The sequence below is a fragment of the Aquarana catesbeiana genome, linkage group LG09 (genome assembly GCF_042186555.1).
Source record: "Aquarana catesbeiana isolate 2022-GZ linkage group LG09, ASM4218655v1, whole genome shotgun sequence".
In the NCBI taxonomy this organism is placed as follows: domain Eukaryota; kingdom Metazoa; phylum Chordata; class Amphibia; order Anura; family Ranidae; genus Aquarana; species Aquarana catesbeiana.
In genome coordinates, this window is record NC_133332.1 from 71649334 (window position 1) to 71670445 (window position 21112).

The 21112-nt window shown below is 40.4% G+C and overlaps 1 protein-coding gene across 3 annotated transcripts in view; it reads right to left on the minus strand.

The window, feature by feature from the left end:
- Positions 1 to 21112, minus strand: part of SAMD4B (sterile alpha motif domain containing 4B) — a 101891-nt gene that overhangs the window by 59954 nt on the left and 20825 nt on the right. For all 3 annotated transcript variants that reach the window (XM_073598785.1, XM_073598783.1, XM_073598784.1), the window contains exon 2: positions 12322 to 12645. In XM_073598785.1, coding sequence (XP_073454886.1) covers positions 12322 to 12517 — 196 coding nt within the window. In that variant the 5' untranslated portion in view covers positions 12518 to 12645. The remainder of the gene's footprint in view (positions 1 to 12321; positions 12646 to 21112) is intronic.

Consider the following 21112-nt stretch of genomic DNA (forward strand, 5'->3'; position numbering starts at 1 on the left):
ATGTAGCCAATCCAAGCGTCCCATATCTTGTCAAATTTTTTGGAGTTATTGCAAGGTATATGAGTAAGCTTATCATTAATCAAGATCCAATTGAGCTCATTTTTAACATTATCAAGAAGAATTACATTTCATAATTATATACGGATTAATCTGATTTACATTGAACCCAATGGGAAAATTTGCTTCGGTTCACAACCAATTTGGTTCGCGACCAGAGTCATTTCACGAATTAAGTTTGTGAACCGAGGTATCACTGTACTTTGCAGCTTGCTATAGGGACTATCAAAAGTATGTCATAAAAATATAGTTGGGTACCGATAATGTGACCCCACACGGTAAAGAGGTACTGTACATACAATAGGCATACCAAAATCAATGCTAAGATTTTGCCTCCAGCAAAGATACTTGTCCCTCTTTCCTGTAATACCACGACTCCCAAATATCCCAGCGGCCATACTACATCATGACAATGCAGAGCTGGATGGAGTGCTCTGGGAAAGAAAGCCTTCGGAATAACAGATCAAAGTATCTATTTTTAGGTATTTTGCTTGTCACTAATAATGTGTTTGGTGACTCAGCAGGATGCCGATCTGCTGCCTGCCAGATTCCTAGAAATAAAGATTTTGCTGGCTCTGTTCAGTTATACCAAGCAAAATAAAGGGTTTGATCTCCTTACCCCCTCTCAGTACATCTATCACAAACGTGCAATTCTCATTAAGTATATTGCGAAAACTGAAATGTCAAACAACCAACCCATAGGCAATTGAAGCGACATACAAAATTGAGTTTTCCTGTAGAAAAAATAGATTTACAGTGCTATGAAAGTATTTGCCCCCATTCTGATTTTTTTTTTCTTTTTTTTTTTTTTGCATTTTTGGCACACTTAAATGATTCAGATTAACAAACAACTTTAAATATTACACAAAAATAACCGGAGTCAATACAAAATGCAGTTTAGTAAATTATGATTACATTTATTAAGGCGAAAAAATTGCCCCCTAAACCCCCCTAAATATGATTACATTTATTAAGGCGAAAAAAATTGCCCCCTAAACCTAATAACTGGTCTTGCCACGGTTGCGGGAACAACTGCAATCAAGCGTTTGCGATAACTAGCAATGAGTCTTTCACATCACTGTGGAGGAATTTTGTCCCACTCTTCTTTGAAGAATTGTTTTAATTCAGCCACATTGGAAGGTTTTCCAGCATGAATGGCCTTGTTTAACCTCTTCCCACACTCGCTATAGCCAAACAACGGCTACAGCACGGACTTACATAGCCAGGTTCACTGAAGTTCCAAAGCCTTCGGCCCCTTTCACACCAGCAGACAGATGGGGTCCGCTGACACCCCCCAGCATCCGATCTGCTAAAAACAGACGGATAGGGATATGTTCGCCATCCGTCCAAAAGATCGGATTGGGTGACAGTTGGTTGGAAACAGACAAAGCAGTCCATAGCCATCCGACCGCCCCATAAAGAACAGTGGGCTGTGTCCATTCTCCAAAGTGGGGATCAGCAGAGAGATCACCCGCTGAGCAGGTGGATCCGCTTGATGGATTCCACTCTGTCTGAAAGGGGCCTTAGAAATGGCTTTGTAACCCTTTCCAGACTGATACATGTCAGTTACTTTGTCATCTGTTCTTGAATTTCTTTAGATCGCGCATGTGTTGCTTTTTGAGATCTTTTAGCATGTTTCACTTATCAGACAGCTTCTACTTAAAAGGATTTGTTAATCCATCTACACATGTCTATGCCAGCCCCTCTATTAGAGGCTGGCATAGCACACTAGGTCATCTGTTTTAAAAAACGAGCACTGTAAATAGCCAATATCAGCTGTCTTCAGGCCGGTCCCATCACTCACGGCCGCTTACCAGCTATGATACATGTCTTCTGTGGGAGGGGCCGTGATGTCCCTCTGAAGCCAGCCGGGGAGATCATGTGGCCGCTCGTCTCCTCTACAGAAGCAACGTAACGTAGCTGTAAAGCGAGTCACATGACCGGCCTGAAGACAGCTGATATTGGGTATTTACAGCGCTTGTTTTTTTAAAACAAATGACACAGTGTAACAAGTAGGTATAACCTTGTGAGCTGCCTCACTAATCTCAATAAAAAAAATAAAAATAAATAGGAGATTAAATAAATAAAAATAAAATTAAAACAGCAGCCAACGCACTTCCCAGACGTGACAATACAAACTGATATACCAAATGTGCGGCGCTAAACAAATAAAATACATTAAAAAAATTAATATAAAACTTCTAACTCATGCATATATCCTATAAATGTGAAAAAAAACATAAAATATAATATATAATTAAAGTCCACTTGCTTGGTGTGATTCACACAAATCCTCAATAATATAAAAAATCCATTATACAAACAGAGCAAAAAATAAAATATTATTGCAATGCCCAAAAACTACTGTATATATATATATAGGGAAAGTGCATGTGCTCCATGTATTGCAACAGTCCAAACATAAACCGTGATGATGATGTCTTCATGCAGGTGTGCACACACCCCACCAGGTTACCCTCACCTTAAGGGCTTTTTAAAGTTTTAGTTTTTGGACACTGCATTAAGATTTTATTTTTTGCTCTATGTTTATATAATGGATTTTTTAAAGTGCACATGCACTTTAATTATATATTATATTTTATGTTTTTTTTTCACATTATAGGATATATGCATGAGTTAGCAGTTTTATATTAATTTTTTAAAATGTATTTTATTTATGTTTAGCACCGCACATTTGGTATAAATGACACATGGTCAGCTTTAACCACTTAAGGGCCGGAAGGATTTGCCCCCTCAATGACCAGGCCATTTTCTGCAATACGGCACTGCGCCGCTTTAACTGACAATTGTGCAGTCATGTGACGTTGTACCCAAACAAAAGTTATGTCCTTTTTTGCCACAAATGGAGCTTTCTTTTGGTGGTATCTGAGCAGCTCTGTGTGTCTAATTTTTTGCGCCACAAACAAAAATACAAAAAAAAAAAAAAAAAAAAAAAAAAAAAAAAATTACACACACACATATATACAGTATATATAATTATGCCACAGTATAATGACGGTGGCTGGTCGGCAAGCGGTTAAAGTGTGTGGGAGTGAACTCCCATGCATGATTTTTACCTATACAGCCGTGGCCAAAAGTTTTGAGAATGACACAAATATAAAATTTTCACAAAGTCTGCTGCTTCAGTGTTTTTAGATCTTTTTGTCAGATGTTACTATGCTATACTGAAGTATAATTACAAGCATTTCAGAAGCGTGAAAGGCTTTTATTGACAATTACATTAATGTGCTTGTTAACTCAAATGATTAAAACACTGTCAGCCCCTCTTTTAAAAGGCAGGCATACCACACTGTGCATGTCTTTTCTAAAAACGAGGACTGTAAATACCTTTTAAGGGCAATCTTCAGGCCGCTTTACAGCTTCGATACATGACTACCGCAGGAGGGGCTGAGATCTCCCTCTGATGTCAGCCGAGGAGGTCATGTGGCCACTCAACCCCTCCCGCAGAAGCCCTGTTGGAGATGTAAAATGTGGCCACAAGTCACGTGACCGGCCAAAAGAGCTCTAAAAAATGTAATCACAAACCTCGTTTTTAGAAAGAAAAAAAAAAAAAAAAATTACGTAGTGTGGTTTTGCCTGTCTATAAAAAGAGAGGGAGACCCCTTAAGGTGCGAATCAAAGAGCATGTAACAAACATCTTAAATGGATACGACAAACATAGGGCATCTAAACATTTTTTGCTCTGTCACAATAGGGACCCCTCCCACCTCAAGTTCTGGGGTATCGAACCATACATCAGACACTGGCGGGGGGGGTCATAAGGTCAGGACCCTCAGCCAGCTGGAATCTAAAAATGGATCTTCACTCTAGATACTTTCTCGCCAAGAGGCCTGAACATAAAATTCGACCTGAACTGTTTCCTCAGCGATTTTTAATAATCTTTTGCTCTGTATTTTAGTCTTTTTTGTTTCCAAATGGTACATACATGCTATATGTCGATTAATTATATCTTGATCACCCTGGATGAGTTTGGCTATACCTCCCTCAGTACCCATATTCCATTGGAGTTTGTATTTTTATTTTTTATTTTTCATTTTTTTTTGTATTTTTATTCTTTATATCTTTTATTTTTCATTTTTCATTAGTACCTATTAGCCCATACATATCCCCTATTAATTAGGAGGAAGTTATATCTGTTTGATAAGATGTGCTTCTAGGTTTGATGTATAGGCCTTATTTGCTAACAGCATTTTAGCTGTATGCCTCCCTCCTGGATATATATATATACGCTATAGAAAGATGTTGAGGTATGTGTTCTGGACCTTATTATCATACTTTGGAATGTTGTCTCTCGGTCAACACAGATGCCTCATCCCGGACGATCGTTTTTATACATTTTTTTACTTATTTTTATCATCTAAAAAAAAATTTTATGCCCATATAGGTGGTTTTAAAATTAGCTCTTAAATTTTTGTAATCTCATGTATTATGTTCCTGAATTTATAAGTTTTGCACAGTAGCGTCAGCTCTGTCGGCAGCCCGGACTAGTTCCCCCTCTGCTGACCGTTTGCTGGCAGAGTACTTGCCGATTGGTAGTTGGATTCTCAGTTACTGCGAACTAACACCGCCGCACCCAAGTACATCCGGCCGCCCTGGTGGTTTATAACACTATGGCGACGCCCATTTAACTTTGGGAAAATGGCCGCTATACCATTTCCTGTAGACTTTTAAAATATGGCCGCCCATTGAAGTCTATGGGAGGCTATTTAAGGACATCTGTAGTGCCTCCCTGTATCCCCTGAAGAAGTCACGTGACCCGTGACGTCACGCGTAGGGACGGGATAGGCACTCTCTGTTGATTTGGGATATGAGCTTGCTGCTCGTCGGAGTTAGGAACTGTATATGTGTTTTTAATGTGAGTACCTGTTTTTTTCAATAAACCCAGCTTATTGCCTTTAACTTTACTACACTATGGTGGGAATTTCCTTTGTCTTTCTCATTTGTGACCCCCTTCATAATTGTGGAGGGACGGAGTTCCTGAATGAGGTTAGCGCGTAAGGACTAAAGGTTATCGCCCCCACTACTGGTCTTTCGTTGGTACCCCGCCATCTACAAGGATTTATCCCCTGCACCATGGGAAAAGGCTGCCATGTCTAAAATTGGTCCATGCTGTTACCCCATTACCTGCAGGTAAGGGGCCACTACTTACAAAAGTGTGTTGTGTTGCACGAAGAGGATTAACATCACTGTGTTACATTTGCTTCAGTCACCCCACCCCTCCTAAGAGGACCACTATATATGCACTTTAATCTTGGGACATTGTAGTCATTTGTCACATATTTTTTGCGTATTTGCACTAGTCACTTTTTGTCTGTGTGCTGTGCACTTGGTCTGCACATTATTTACAAGGTTTTTTCAAATATTATGGTCATTTCTGTTGATCAGATTCACCTCTGTTATCTTGCACATGTTGGATGTCACATGTGAATTTCTATGTTACATCACTTTTTTATGCTGTATACTGTTTACGTTTATATTAGCACAGTCACTTTATAGTATCTGCTGATATTGTGATTTGCAGAATAATAGCACTGTCACTTGGGTTTTTAATTTACAATTTTAATATCATTTTGTAGATTGGATTAGCGCAGCACCACATCTCTTTTTTGTGTTGTATTTATTAATAAGGACAGGGTGTACCCTATCCGGTGCAGGTAGCTTCCCCAGTCTATATATACAGATTGTTTCGTGATTATTGCTCTCCTTCCCTCACACGTGGTAGCGCAGGAATAACTTTACCTATTTTATAAAGAGGGACTGGCAGTGACCATTGTAATTTTTTTTTTTTTTTTTAACAGTAGCGGCGGGGATGGGGGGGGGGGGGGGTGATGAGGGGGAGAGAGGAGAACAGAGAGGAGAGCTGCAGATGACTAAGGGACGTAAACTGACCACAGTGGTCAGGACTCAGCAGCCCTGATTATTGTGGTCAGCGCAGAGAGGGGGACACAGGAAGTGGCAGGATCAGCCAGGTTTTTTACAGTTTAGAGGGGGGCAGATTACACAGTACAAGCACTGTGCAGTTTAATCTGCTTTAAGGGAACAGGATCTGATTTTTTGGGGGGCTAACCAACACTTTAAGTTTATGCAAAGAGTTAATATTTGCAATGCTGAAGCTTCTTTTTCAAGGCCCCTGCAATTCGCCCTGGCATGTTGCCAATCAACTTCTGGGCCCCTTCCTGACTGATGGCAGCCCATTCTTGCATAATCAATGCTTGGAGTCTGTCAGAATTTGTGGGGTTTTTGTTGTTCACCCGCCTCTTGAGGATTGACCACAACTTCTCAATGGGATTAAGCTCTGGGGAGTTTCCTGGCCATGGACCCAAAATGTCAATGTTTTGTTGCCCTTAGTTATCACTTTTGCCCTATGGCAAGGTGCTCCATCATGCTGGAAAAGGCACTGTTTGTCACCAAACGGTTCTTGGATGGTTGGGAGAAGTTGCTCTCGGAGGATGTTTTTGTACTATTCTTTATTTATGGCTGTGTTCTTAGGCAAAATTGTGAGTGAGCCCACTCCATTAGCCGAGAAGCAACCCCACACATGAATGGCCTCAGGACGCTTTACTGTTGGCATGACACAGGACTGATGGTAGCGCTCACCTTTTCTTCTCCGGACAAGGTTTTTTCCAAGATGCCCAAAAAATCAGAAAGGGGATTCATCAGAGAAAATGACTTTACCCCAGTTCACAGCAGTCCAATCCCGGTACCTTTTGCAGAATATCAGTCTGTCCCTGATGTTTTTAATGGGGAGAAGTGGCTTCTTTGCTGCCCTTCTTGACATCAGGCCATAATCCAAAAGTCTTTGCCTCACTGTGCATGCAGATGTCCTCACACCTGCCTGCTGCCATTCCTGAGCAAACTCTGCACTGGTGGTGCCCCAATCCCGCAGCTGAATCAACTGTAGAAGATGGTCCTGGCGCTTGCTGGACTTTCTTGGGCGCCTTGAAGTTCTTGATGATCTGATAAATGGTTGATTTAGGTGCATTCTTAGCAGCAACAAAATCCTTGCCTGTGAATCCCTTTTTGTGCAAAGCAATGACTGCATGTGTTTCTTTGCACGTAACCATGGTTAACAGAGGTACAATGATTTCAAGCACCACCCTCCTTTTAAAGATTCCAGTCTGTTATTCTTATAAAATCAGCATTACAGAGTGATTTCCAGCCTTGTCCTCGTCAACACTGACATATGTGTTAACGAGAGAATCACAGCTGGCCCTTTTGTGGCAGGGATGAAGTGCAGTGGAAATGTTTTTGTTTTTTGGTATCAAGTTAATTTTCATGGCAAAGAGGGACTTTGTAATTCATCTGATCACTCTTTATAACATTCTGGAGTATATGCATATTTCCATCATAAAAACTGAGGCAGCAGACTTTGTGAAAATTAATATTTGTGCCACGCAAAACATTTGGCAAGGGCTGTAGGTAAGCCTATAATTACTTTAGATGCAGACTGTGACGTCCCCAATGCATGCGCACTGAAGGAACGGCATACCCGTGTCGTTCCATCAAGAGTCCTGCGCCATAAACTGCGGCTCCTGCATGCATGTGCAGGAGTGATGTCATCGTGTCTCAGGCCACTCACACAGCCGGAGTCCGCAAATCCAGAAGGAAGACCGGGTGAAGATGGAAGCACCTCCAGCGTGCCGCTGGAGGGCTTCCTTCTAAGGGAAGTTTCATATAATGTGCAGGTATGAGACACATACTAACACATTATGAAATGCTTCCCTTAGAACAAAGCCCTCCCAGTTGCGCCTGATTACCGCTGAGAGGGCCGACATGATACCCGGCCTTTCTTCGGGGTTTGCGGGCCCCGGCGCAGTGAGTGACCAGAGCCGCAATAACGCCACTCCAACGCATTTGTGCGGGAGCCCTCGATTCCGGCAAGAAGCGCTGAAGATTCTAAGAGCGGCTGCATGCACGGTGAATATCTCCTAAAGAACTCCAATCCCAGTTGACGCCTCATAAGGGGAAACACGACAGATGGAGTCGCTCTTGATGTCATCAAGCGCAGACAGCACTGTAGACGGCCGCGCCATCTTGAATAGCCATCTGTGCTATTACATATGTAATGGTCTGTATGTGCATTTTACAAATCCTCTTTTTTTAATGGTAATGCATGATCAGTCCTCCTTTCTTTCCCTCGTTTGGTGAGCTTGGATATAGAGATCTGGAGTCCCAGAGAGGAATCCACCTGGATCGCTTTTAATTCAGCTGTGATCAACGATATGCTCATTTACCTGTGGGGTCTGGTAAGCGGCCATTCTATTACTTACATGGTGGTGATGCATGCAGCACTTCGAAGGCTACTGAATACCATCACATCAGCACTTGTCTACAGTTTATTCTTGGGACTGTGTCTATCAATATTTTTAGCCGTTTATTGTTTTTCATATAACAACTTTTTTGGACTGCTTGGTCACCATGTCACTGTTGGTTTCCTATACCTGTATAGTAAGGGTGTGAAATATTGTTTTCTTCATTTATGCTGTAGCCCTACAGGTGATGTTGAGGTTTGCATTTTGAATATATTTCTTTGACGAGTTATATTGCACGGACGTTGGTCCCAACAGTTAGTTGCATAAAATGTATAGTTTTGGTTATCACCTATTATGGGGCAATAAGACAGCGCCCTTTAAACATTTTCATCTCCTAAACCAGGGGTCAGCAACCAGTATATCATGATCTACCTGTAGATCTCGGCCAGATGACTGGTGGATCGCGGTCTGGGCTTGCTGACTCCATCCAGAGCATCAGAGTGCAATGCAGAGGGACTACTTGAAAAGTTGGAGCTGTAGCAAGAGCTGCATAAGCCGATGCCCCCTTTGTAGCATTGGCTCCTGTGCCACGCAGAGTGATACCAGCAGCAGGAAAGAAGAGATCTTCAGGTCAGTGTGAAGTAATACACTGGACATAACAGTAAAGGGCTGCTTTCACACTCCTGTGCTGCGTTTTACCCACACTACAGGTGCGGTTTACCTGCAGCTTTGCTGCGCTTAGCCATAGACTTTAAATACATCCTGCAGGTTTGGTGCACCTTCTGAATGCAGGAGTTTGATGAGCTTTCAGAAAGGTGTTTTTTTTTTTTTTACCACCCCCACACCAACTGCAGCAAGAGTTATATGCCTTCTCATGGTTGGGGGGGTGTAGTACTTGCCAAGCATGACCCATTGCAGTGGAGGCCACTCTGCAAATGTTTTACTGCACAAGGTTGCAGGACAAGTGGTTAAAGCAGGCAGCGTTGTATTGCTTTCTCACCACCTGCTTAGGCCCTTGGATGCCACAGAAGCATGCAATTGCGGGTGCTTGCAGAGTGGCCTCATTTGCTTGAATTGGTTGCGATTGGCAGGCAGTAGCACCCACCAAAAGCAACAGGGGTCAATTTCCTGCTGCAGCATGTGTACACCTTTGGCTGCTGCAAAAAGGGGTATGGATTGGGGGTGGTAAACTCAACCGCAGAGTTATACCACCCCCCCATTTTATGTGTGCACTAGCACTAAGGGTGCCGCTGCCAAATGCAACTAAGGGCTCTCACAAGTGCAGCAGACACTGCTGCTCTTCTGAAAAGCGATCAGAGTGCGTTTGACAGGTAGTGAGGAAGCGATAGGTTCCCTCCTCACTACCTGAATAAAACCCATGATGACCCCTAAGGTTGCCTACCCCTGTCCTAAACGGTGCACGTTTAGGAGGTATTCATTTTACCTACAGGTAAGCCTTAATATAGGCTTACCTGTAGGTAAAAAAAAAAAAACAGAGCAGGGTTTACAACCGCTTTAAGGTTTTTTACCTTACTGCATTCCCTGCATTGTCTTCTGCTGCTGTCAGTCAAATCCAGTGAGGCGGGATAGGAGGGCAGGGCCAAGTAGGATTGTGCCTGTGGATGCACACAGATCAGTTTGGGAGTACTATAGCCCCCATAGCAAGCGGCTTGCTAATTGTGGCCTACGCAGAAGAGGACGAGCCAAGATCACCAGCAGGGGACCTAGAAGAGAAGGTTTGGGTCTGCTCTCGACGCAATACTCTTGTGCAACATTTTTTTTTTTTTTTTTAAAATAAATAATAAAACCTTTAATATCACTGTTATTTTTAACTAAAAGCCTAATCATCTTATACTTACCTGCTCTGTGCAATGGTTTTGCACAGAGCAGCCCCGATCCTACTCTTCTCGGGTCCTTTGTCGGTGCTCCTGGCCCCTCCCTCCCGTTGAGTGCCCCCACAGCAAGCAGCTTGCTATGGGGGCACTTGAGCCGAGCCGCAGCTCCCTGTGTCCATTCAGACATGGAGTCACGCACCACCCCCGCCCCCTTTCTCTCCTCATTGGCTGACTTTGACAAAAGCGGGAGCCAATCGCACTGCGTTGCTGTCTCAGCCAATGAGGAGGGGAGTCCTAGGCAGCTGAGACACTCCTGCAACATCGCTGTATCAATATGGGGCTCAGGTAAGTATTAGGGGGCTGATGCACACAGGTTTTTTTTATCTTAGTGCATAGAATGCATTAAGATAAAAAAAAAAAAAAAAAAACCCTTCTGCCTTTATAAATCACATTAAACTGCCCAGGCAGGGACGAGACAAATTCGGATGCCTGCACACCAAGGATCCACTTTTGTTGAACAGTTAAAACCAAAATGACAGGTGGTACAGTAGAGGACTGACAGGTAAACGCGTTTCACACTAAAACCAGCGCTTATTTGGGTGGATAATGAATAAGCGTTGGTTTTAGCACGAAACATGTTTACCTGTCAGTCCTCTACTGTACCTGTACCACCTGTCATTTTGGTCTTAACTGTTCAATAAAAGTGGTTCGCTGGTGTGCAGCCATCTGGATTTTTCTTGTCCCATACCATGCAGCATATGATTATAGTTTTGTTATATCTTTAGGTGCCAAAAAAAACTTTTGTTCCTGAAAGAAACCTTGTAACTTACTGTGCTATCAGCTTTGTACTTCTGTAAACTACAAAACACCTGCCCAATGTTAAAGAGATAGAGAGGGAGAGAGGTGTTCAGAACTCCTAACACTTCATTTCCTAGCAAGACAACACTGTTTTTCCATAGATATAGAGCAGTGAGTCCTCTGCAACGCTAAACTGTTGAAATTTTTAAAGCGTCACCTATGGAGATTTTTAAGTACTGTAGTTTGTCACCATTCCACGAGTGTGCGCAATTTTAAAGCATGACAAGTTAAGTATCTATTTACTCAACGCAACATCATTTGTCACGTTATACAAAAAAAATGGGCTAACTTTACTGTTTTTTTTTTTTTTTTTTTTTTTAATTCATGAAAGTGTATTTCTTCCAAAAAAAATTGCATTTATAAGACCGTTGTGCAAATTCAGTGCGACATAAAACATTGCAATGATCGCTATTTTATTCTCTATGGTCTCTGCTAAAAAATATATATATATATATATATATATATATATATATATATATATATATATATATATATATATATATAATGTTTGGGGGTTCCAAGTAATTTTCCAGCAAAAAATATTGATTTTAACTTGTAAGCAACAAGTGTCAGAAAAAGGCTTAGGCATAAAGGGGTTAACAAGTACCTGTCAGAGGTGAAGCAATATTACAATGTTGTGGAGCAGATTTTAGATTTTTAGTGTCATTGCCAATGATGAGCTGCAGTGTCAGGGAGGGGGAACAAGTGAGACACGAATAAAAAAACATTTGGCTGTCAGGAACAATAAAAGAAGTTTTATTAGGCTGCATTTACACCTGGGCATTTAGTTTTTGGGCAGAAAGTCGCTTGTTTTTACCGCAATTTTGTACAGGTCAAAAGCTCATCAACGTAAAAAGCAGAAAACAGCCTGTAACCTGCCTAAAGAGAAGCTTGTGTACTTTTTTGAGCTTCAAGCGTTTTGCTTGAGGTGACAAAATGCTCAGATGTAAACAGGTGGCATTGAAATGAGTGGGATTTTGCTTGTTGGGCGTTTTTCATGCGTTTTACTAGCTGAAAACGCTCAGGTGTGAATGCAGCCTTATATTTATGGGGCTTGTGCATTGAATATATTAACCAGATTTACAACTTGTTTAAACTGTCACACAGGAACCTTTCATTGTTCTTTAATATATATTTATAACATGTATTCAGACAGTCGCACACACAGTAGTAACATCTCATCATAACATTTCATCTATTGAGCTGCTGTGAAGGAGTTCATTTCATGAACGTGGATTGCCTTCAAACGTTAAAAGGAAACACCACCAAGAGGATATAAAGTGGAGGATCACACTCACCGGCACTGTTGGCCTCTGTCTCTAGGATGTGTATCTCAGAGCAATCTGACAGCGAGTGCTCCAAACACAGTTGCAGGAAACGGGCCTGTGTCCTCGTGATCCTCTTCAGCAGAGACAGAAGAGCCACTGTCTGCTCACATTCATTCCAGCCTTTGAACCACTCGGATAATGTGCTCACCTGGTCTCTGAATTTCATGATGCAGGTGAGAAAATCAACAACTACAAGCACGGGAGCAATTCTATGACATGGCAAGGGGTGGCCCAATCACAGGATGGCACATGGGGATATATGGACAACCTCGTGAGCACCGCAAAATCCTAAAACTGAAAAAAAAAAAAAAGTTAGAAGACAAAGGGGTAATGCAAAATGGTAAGTACATATATTTAAAACAGGGTTTGACAAATTTGCTTTGAATCTAGAAGCCAGCTAAAAAGGTTAGGAGCCAGTTTGTGCGCATGTGCGGCAACATGTAGCATGTGTATCGCAATCGGCGTTTTAATGCGTAGGCACCCCAACACACGCATTTATGTTTGTACGTGCGAATATGTGAGGGTGTGGGCTAGCATTTTTTTTGGGGGGGGGGTGGGATTTTATGTGCTTGGGTTAGAGCTGCACGATTCTGGATAAAATGAGAATCATAATTTTTTTGCTTAGAATAAAGAGTACGATTCTCGGCGTAACATTAGCTTTCATATTATAAAAAAAAAAAAAAAAATTGGGCTAACTTTACTGTTTAGTGTATTTTTTCCCAAAAAATTGCGTTTGAAAGACCGCTGCGCAAAGACGGTGTGACAAAGTATTGCAACGACTGCCATTTTATTCTCTAGGGTCTCTGATATATTTAGGGGCTCAGCATAATTTTCTAGAAAAAAATACTGCTTTTAACTTGTAAGCAACAAATGTCAGAAAAAGGCTTAGTCTTTAAGTGGTTAAACTGACCCCATTTGCATATGAACCAAGTGAACTGCGCTAGCAACTAAATGTGAACAACATAAATAAACAAAAAACCACAAAGCACCGCAAGTGATAATAAAGTGGCACGTTATAATAAATATGGACGTGTCAGAGAACTGGACCTGCAGCCCGCGCATCTAAGCCAACACCCAGTAAGAATGCGCTGAACTGCACCACCAGAACTCCAAGACCCTCCACATAAACTAAATCAATTGATGTGTATAAAAAATCAAATAAAACAGCAGGAGCATGGGAAGATGCACTATCCAAATAAAAACCTTCACTACACTATGTTAATTTGGACAGATGCATCTATCAAACATCAGAAATAGCAATTTAGCATACCACTAATATAAATATATAAATAAAATATGGCATATCAATTAAGCAAGTAAGAGCACTTGGTCACAGCAGCTGCATTTTTTCATGATGGAGATTTTTACTTTTATTAATGACAGGAGTATAAATGCGGATGAATTTTTTTCGTCCAATAATGAACAATCTGATATCAACTCGGATTTTAAACATCTTAGGGGTGCCCTTGATAAGCAAGTCAGGACCTGGTGGGATATTTTTTCCCTTAAAAAATATGTGAAAGATGGGATGACCCCCAGACGGCTTAGATGGGATTTAGCCCCCAATGATGGGCTCATAGACAAAGATCTCGAGGATGAATGGTTCTCCTTTTTTAATGGTGTTGAGAGGAAACTCTTAGAAATGCTAATAGCAAGAAAGGAGAGAAAACTAAAACTAATTGAGGCCAACATTAATGGAATAAAATCCAAATTAGGTCCTTTCATTACCTCTGGGGAATGTAAGGATAAACTAAAACAGCTCCAGGATTTTGTAGACAAATTGGACAAGGATACCCAAAAGAAAAAAATTAAAAAATTCATCAGAGATACCAAGGACTATAAATCCAATAAAGTTTATAAATGGCAAGAAATAGGGGAGGAGTCCAATACTGTACCTAACCCTATGGAAACAGAGCCAATTCGAGTGCTGGATACCATTAAAACTCCCGTTAGGAAGTTTGCTGGCTCCCAGAAAGACTCTGCCAAAACCACTCATAGTGGTCAGTCAAACAACTATTATGGTGCATCAGTATCTGGATATAGTGTACCTACATATAATCGTTTTGAACCTCTAGAGTATGACCACCCTTATCCATCCCAAAGGGGTTCCTATGGTCAGAGGGGCTATGACCATAGAGGATCCCATAACCAAAGAGGATATAATAGAGGAGGAGGATATGGGGGACAGCCTTGGGCCCACAATCAGCCTGATTATTATCCTCCAACAAACAGGGGAAGGGGATGGTATCCCAGTAACCTGAGAGGGGATTTTCAGAGGAGAGGATCAGGGGGACCCCCCACTACGAGAGGGAGAGGTACCACAACCCCCAGGGGCTGGGGGAGAGACCAGAGTCCACCAGAGGAGTGGAGACCATGGTACCCCATGACCCCCCAATCAAATCAAGAAAACAGAGGAGAACAAGAGGATGCAGAGGAGGTAAAAGGAAAGCGAAAAAGAATGGTTTAATGGAGGGAATTTTTAACTTAAGTGATGTCAATTTTTCTCAGGAAGAACTGAAAGTTTTAGATTTAGGCCTAAAATATGCCATGGAAAAAAATCTTAATAAATTTGATGTGTTCATTGATTTACAGAAATTTATAAGAAAAGTTAATATTAAAAAGCACTTTTCCAATAAAATAACAGCATCAAATTCCCCGGAAGAGGAATATATACATACAACTTTGAAGAATAACTCAACATTCAACCCCCAGATTAGCAATAATCATTTCGTTGGGGTGTTCAAGTCTCTGGTGGAACAGGATTTGGACAAGCTTGTTGTCAAACCCCAAAGAAGAAAAAAAGATTTAGAGAGAGGTCTAGAGACATTGATAGAAAACAAAAATATAGTGATCAGGTCGGCTGATAAGGGAGGGGGGGTGGTAATATTAAATAAAGCTGATTATTTGGAGGAACTAAATAGATTGGTTGGAGACCAGGATACCTATGAAAAGCTGAAGAATAATCCCACTAAGAAATTTAAGTTAAAATTAAAAAATCTAGTCAAAACAGCAACTGATGAGGGTATCTTGAAGAAAAAAGAGGCTAGATACCTTACCCCTGATGCTCCACGGGTACCGGTGATATACCAATTGCCGAAGATTCACAAAAATAAATCTAAGCCCCCAGGCCGACCAATAATCAGCGGGATTGGAGCCCTTTTCTCCAGACTTGGTGAATATCTAGACTGTTTCCTGCAACCACTCACCAAAAAATACCCTGCATATCTTAAAGATAGCAGAGAACTCATTGAATTAACTAAGACCATAACAATAGACGAAAACTGTCTGCTTGCAAGTATTGATGTAAATTCACTCTATACCAACATCCAACAAGAACATGCGTTACAAGCAGTAGGATGGGCATTAGAGGACACAGATATAAAATTAAAACAAAAGAAGTTTATCCTAAAAGCTTTGGATCTAGCAATGAGCCACAACTTTTTTTGGCACCAAAAGGAATACTATAGGCAAAAGAAAGGGGTCGCAATGGGTGCCAAGTATGCACCTTCAGTGGCATATCTGTTTATGAGCTTTTGGGAGGATGAGGCCATCTATCGATCCAGTATCCCAGAGCTCAGGTTATACAAAAGGTACATAGAGATATCCTGATTATCTGGGCAGGATCACCCGACTCCTTTTTAGAATTTATGGCCAAATTAAGGAACAACCGGTTTGGTATATCCTTTTCTGAGTGCTTCAGTTACCAACAAATCAATTTTGTGGACCTAACATTATTTAGAGAAGATAATAAATTACTTACTCGCACTTTCTTCAAAGATGTTGACCGAAATGGGTATATCCCCCTGACAAGTTGCCACCATCCAAGATGGCTAGGGGGTATCCCTAAAAGTCAGCTACTTAGGATTAGAAGAAACTGCAGTAACTTAAGTGACTACAATTTGCAAGCTAATATCATGGTGAAAAGATTTCAGGAAAAAGGTTACAGTCTGGAAAATTTAGAGAAGATCAAACAAACAGTTGGGGAAATGAATAGGAATGATCTGTTTAAATCTAAATCAAAAGGGGAGAATAATTTTAGTTTATCCTTCATCACAGGATTCAACAGACAGTATCGTGACCTGGAGAAAATCATAAAGAGGCATTGGCCTCTCCTTCATCAGGATAATGACTTGAGGAAGGTGCTGCCAAAACAGCCCAATTTTATTTATACCAAACCACCCACTTTGAGGCTTCAGTTAGCACATAATGTTATAGATCCCCCTAGGAAGACATGCACTTTTCTAGACAGTGTTGGGTTCTATAGTTGTGGCAGGTGTGGAATGTGCAGGACATCTAAATTTCGCAAGCGAAAAACCACCCATTTCAGTTCCTTGGTAGATGGTAGATCGTATGCAATTAAAAAATTTATAACCTGCAGCACAACACATGTTACCTACCTCCTATCTTGTCCTTGTAACCTGCAATATGTAGGAAGAACCACCAGACAACTGGGTATAAGACTCAATGAGCATGTAAATAGGATCAAGAAGGGGTATAGGTTCCATGGTCTTTCCAATCATTTTAGGCTTTTTCATAACCAAGACCCCAGCCTACTCACCTTCTGTGGAATTGACAGAGTTGAAGAACACTGGCGAGGTTCTAACCTTAGGCAAAATATCTCACAAAATGAAACCCAGTGGATACATAGATTACGCACTTTGAACCCCTTGGGCCTGAATATTGAGCTAGACTTGAATTGTTTTTTATCGAATTGGTAGTGTTCAAAATGGCAATTTATATATATTTTTCCATTTTTTATCCCAATATATTTTCTATATATATGTGTTTGTGCATGTTAGTCCCATACATATATATATATATTTATTTTATTTTTGTTTTATCGTTATTAATTATTATGAATTTTTGGTTATATGTTGTTTTTCTTCCCATGTCTTAATTATGAATACTAAGTTTAGTAAATTAGTAAAGTATCGAGTAAAATGTGGGACGTTATATTATTTACATTCACTTGAAAGGGGTTTTTATATATATTATATATTTTTCTATCTATATATATTTTTAGGTATATTTTCATATATTCTATATTTATTTTGTTATTTTTATAGACTTTTAACTATTGGATAATGTATTAAACAATTGTTTTTATCAATAGGAATTTAGATATTCAACATATATTGTACAAGATTTTTTCCGCCTATCTAGATATCCTGATGTTAGTATATATTTTTTTTGTTTTGCATAAACTTTGTTCTATGGAAGGTAGTGAGTGTCAATATAGTTTCCTTATGGAGATGTTGCAAACACCTATCTGTACACTGGAGTTGTTTGTCTCCGACCATTGAGTAAAGTTTTATTTTGCAAACAGGATATGATGACAGAGGAAGGAATGGGTGACTCTTCACCCATTGGCCGCAATTGGCTGTCACTCATTGAACACAATATAAAAGGTTTTCTACGTGAGCAGGATGTTAAGTCTTTGATAACGCCCTGGGGGAGGGGCGAAACGCGTCGACGCAACATCCTGTCCACGTCCGTCTGATTTGATACCAGTGACATCACTTCCTGGCGGTGGAACGCACGCCTAAGAGCGGCGAACCGACCAAAATATCTGAATGCCTGCTTTCCTTACCGGTCCCGTGAGTAGCGCATTTATGCGCAGGTGACCTTTGGTATTTTAAGGTTTTATGCTATATACCTCTCTTTTCTCCTTCGGTGGAACGTGTGCTTCTGTGGATTTACGAGCTATCTTTTACATCGCTACACTACTGGCCCTGTCTGTTGAAAAGATGAATAAGTTGGAAGCCTGTTCATTGTTTGTCCTATGAAGGAGTTTTTATCACGAGCCTCGTTTCCCCACATATTACAGCTGACGTTTCATGATTTCTTTGTGCTATTTGGAATTTGCAGAGTGGATTGCTCCATAGTATTTTATGTTTGCTTAATTGATATGCCATATTTTATTTATATATTTATATTAGTGGTATGCTAAATTGCTATTTCTGATGTTTGATAGATGCATCTGTCCAAATTAACATAGTGTAGTGAAGGTTTTTATTTGGATAGTGCATCTTCCCATGCTCCTGCTGTTTTATTTGATTTTTTATACACATCAATTGATTTAGTTTATGTGGAGGGTCTTGGAGTTCTGGTGGTGCAGTTCAGCGCATTCTTACTGGGTGTTGGCTTAGATGCGCGGGCTGCAGGTCCAGTTCTCTGACACGTCCATATTTATTATAACGTGCCACTTTATTATCACTTGCGGTGCTTTGTGGTTTTTTGTTTATTTATGTTGTTCACATTTAGTTGCTAGCGCAGTTCACTTGGTTCATATATATTTTTAAAGTACAGTACTTTCACTCTGCAGCTGCAACAAAGTTTTTTCCTTTTTGGTTTTCACAAAAAAATTTTTTTATTGATTACATATATTTGCGAGCGCTGTATTGTATGATTTTATGACCCCATTTGCAGACCAAAGTCTATCCCTTTGATCTCTAAAAGAACACAAGGATACAATGTTTCTTTTTATCTCTTTCAGCACCTTGTTGATAAAACACTGCTGTTTTTTTTTTTTGTTTTTTTTTTGACAGCTGTGAGCAGGGAACAGCTCTGCACTTGTTATATGAATTGTGGATATGCAGGATTAAGATCGTGAGGGGGTTGAATCGAGATCGCGATTTTTTTTAACGATTAATCGTGCAGCTCTAGCTTGGGTGTAACTTAAAATTTTCTACAATTAAAAAACATTTATTTTTTTTACTTAACTTTTTTTCATCACATAGGGGACAAAAAGTCCTCCATGTGATCATTTTTTGGTGACAGGTTTTTTTTTTTTTATTGTTTTTTTATCGAAATGTATTTTAGATAAAATGCTTTTGGAGTAAAAATCTATCTAAAAATAGTTTTCTATTTAGAATACGTTAATAATTTAGTTTATTCAGCATGAAATGGAGCTTAGTTACAGTGAGGACAGAAAGTATTCAGACCCCCTTAAATTTTTCACTCCTTGTTATATTGCAGCCTTTTGCTAAAATCATTTAAGTTCATTTTTTCCCTCATTAATGTACACACAGCCCCCCATATTGACAGAAAAACACAGAATTGTTGACATTTTTGCAGATTTATTAAAAAAAGAGAAACTGAAATATCACATGGTCCTAAGTATTCAGACCCTTTGCTGTGACACTCATATATTTAACTCAGGTGCTGTCCATTTCTTCAGATCATCGTTGAGATGGTTCTACACCTTCATTTGAGTCCAGCTGTGTTTGATTATACTGATTGGACTTGATTAGGAAAGCCACACACCTGTCTATATAAGACCTTACAGCTCACAGTGCATGTCAAAGCAAATGAGAATCATGAGGCCAAAGGAACTGCCTGAAGAGCTCAGAGACAGAATTGTGGCAAGGCACAGATCTGGCCAAGGTTACAAAAAAAATTCTGCTGCACTTAAGGTTCCTAAGAAGACAGTGGCCTCCATAATCCTTAAATGGAATACGTTTGGGACGACCAGAACCCTTCCTAAAGCTGGCCGTCCGACTAAACTGAGCTATCGGGGGAGAAGAGCCTTGGTGAGAGGTAAAGAAGAACCCAAAGATCACTGTGGCTGAGCTCCAGAGATGCAGTCGGGAGATGGGAGAAAGTTGTAGAAAGTCAACCATCACTGCAGCCCTCCACCAGTTGGGGCCTTATGGCAGAGTGGCCCGACGGAAGCCTCTCCTCAGTGCAAGACACATGAAAGCCTGCATGGAGTTTCCTAAAAAAAACCTGAAGGACTCCAAGATGGTGAGAAATAAGATTGTTTGGTCTGATGAGACCAAGATAGAACCTTTTGGCCTTAATTCTAAGCGGTATGTGTGGAGAAAACCAGGCACTGCTCATCACCTGTCCAATACAGTCCCAACAGTGAAGCATGGTGGTGGCAGCATCATGCTGTGGGGGTGTTTTTCAGCTGCAGGGACAGGACGAATGGTTGCATTCGAGGGAAAGATGAATGCAGCCAAGTACAGGGATATCCTGGATGAAAACCTTCTCCAGAGTGCTCAGGACCTCAGACTGGGCCAAAGGTTTACATTCCAACAAGACAATGACCCTGAGCACACAGCTAAAATAACGAAGGAGTGGCTTCACAACAACTCCGTGACTGTTCCTGAATGGCCCAGCCAGAGCCCTGACTTAAACCAAATTGAGCATCTCGGGAGAGACCTAAAAATGGCTGTCCACCAACATTTACTATCCAACCTGACAGAACTGGAGAGGATCTGCAAGGAGGAATGGCAGAGGATCCCCAAATCCAGGTGTGAAAAACTTGTTGCATCTTTCCCAAAAAGACTCATGGCTGTATTAGATCAAAAGGGTGCTTCTACTAAATACTGAGTAAAGGGTCTGAATACTTAGGACCATGTGATATTTCAGTTTCTTTTTTATCAAATCTACAAAAATGTCAACACTTCTGTGTTTTTCTGTCAATATGGGGTGCTGTGTGTAGATTAATGAGGAAAAAATGAACTTAAATGATTTTAGCAAATGGCTGCAATATAACAAAGAGTGAAAAATGTAAGGGGATCTGAATACTTTCCGTCTCCACTATATTTAAAATTTTTCTCATAATGCATCAGTCATCTAAAGTTCTTCCTGATTTAAAATAAAACAGATACTATTTACCCTAAACCACATACATTTTCAACAGGAAACCCTGAAAGGTAATGTATATATATGCTTTATGATAATTTATTTTTTTTTTTTTAAAACAAATATATTTTAAAATGGAAACATGGAACAGGGAGTGAAACTGTTAAAG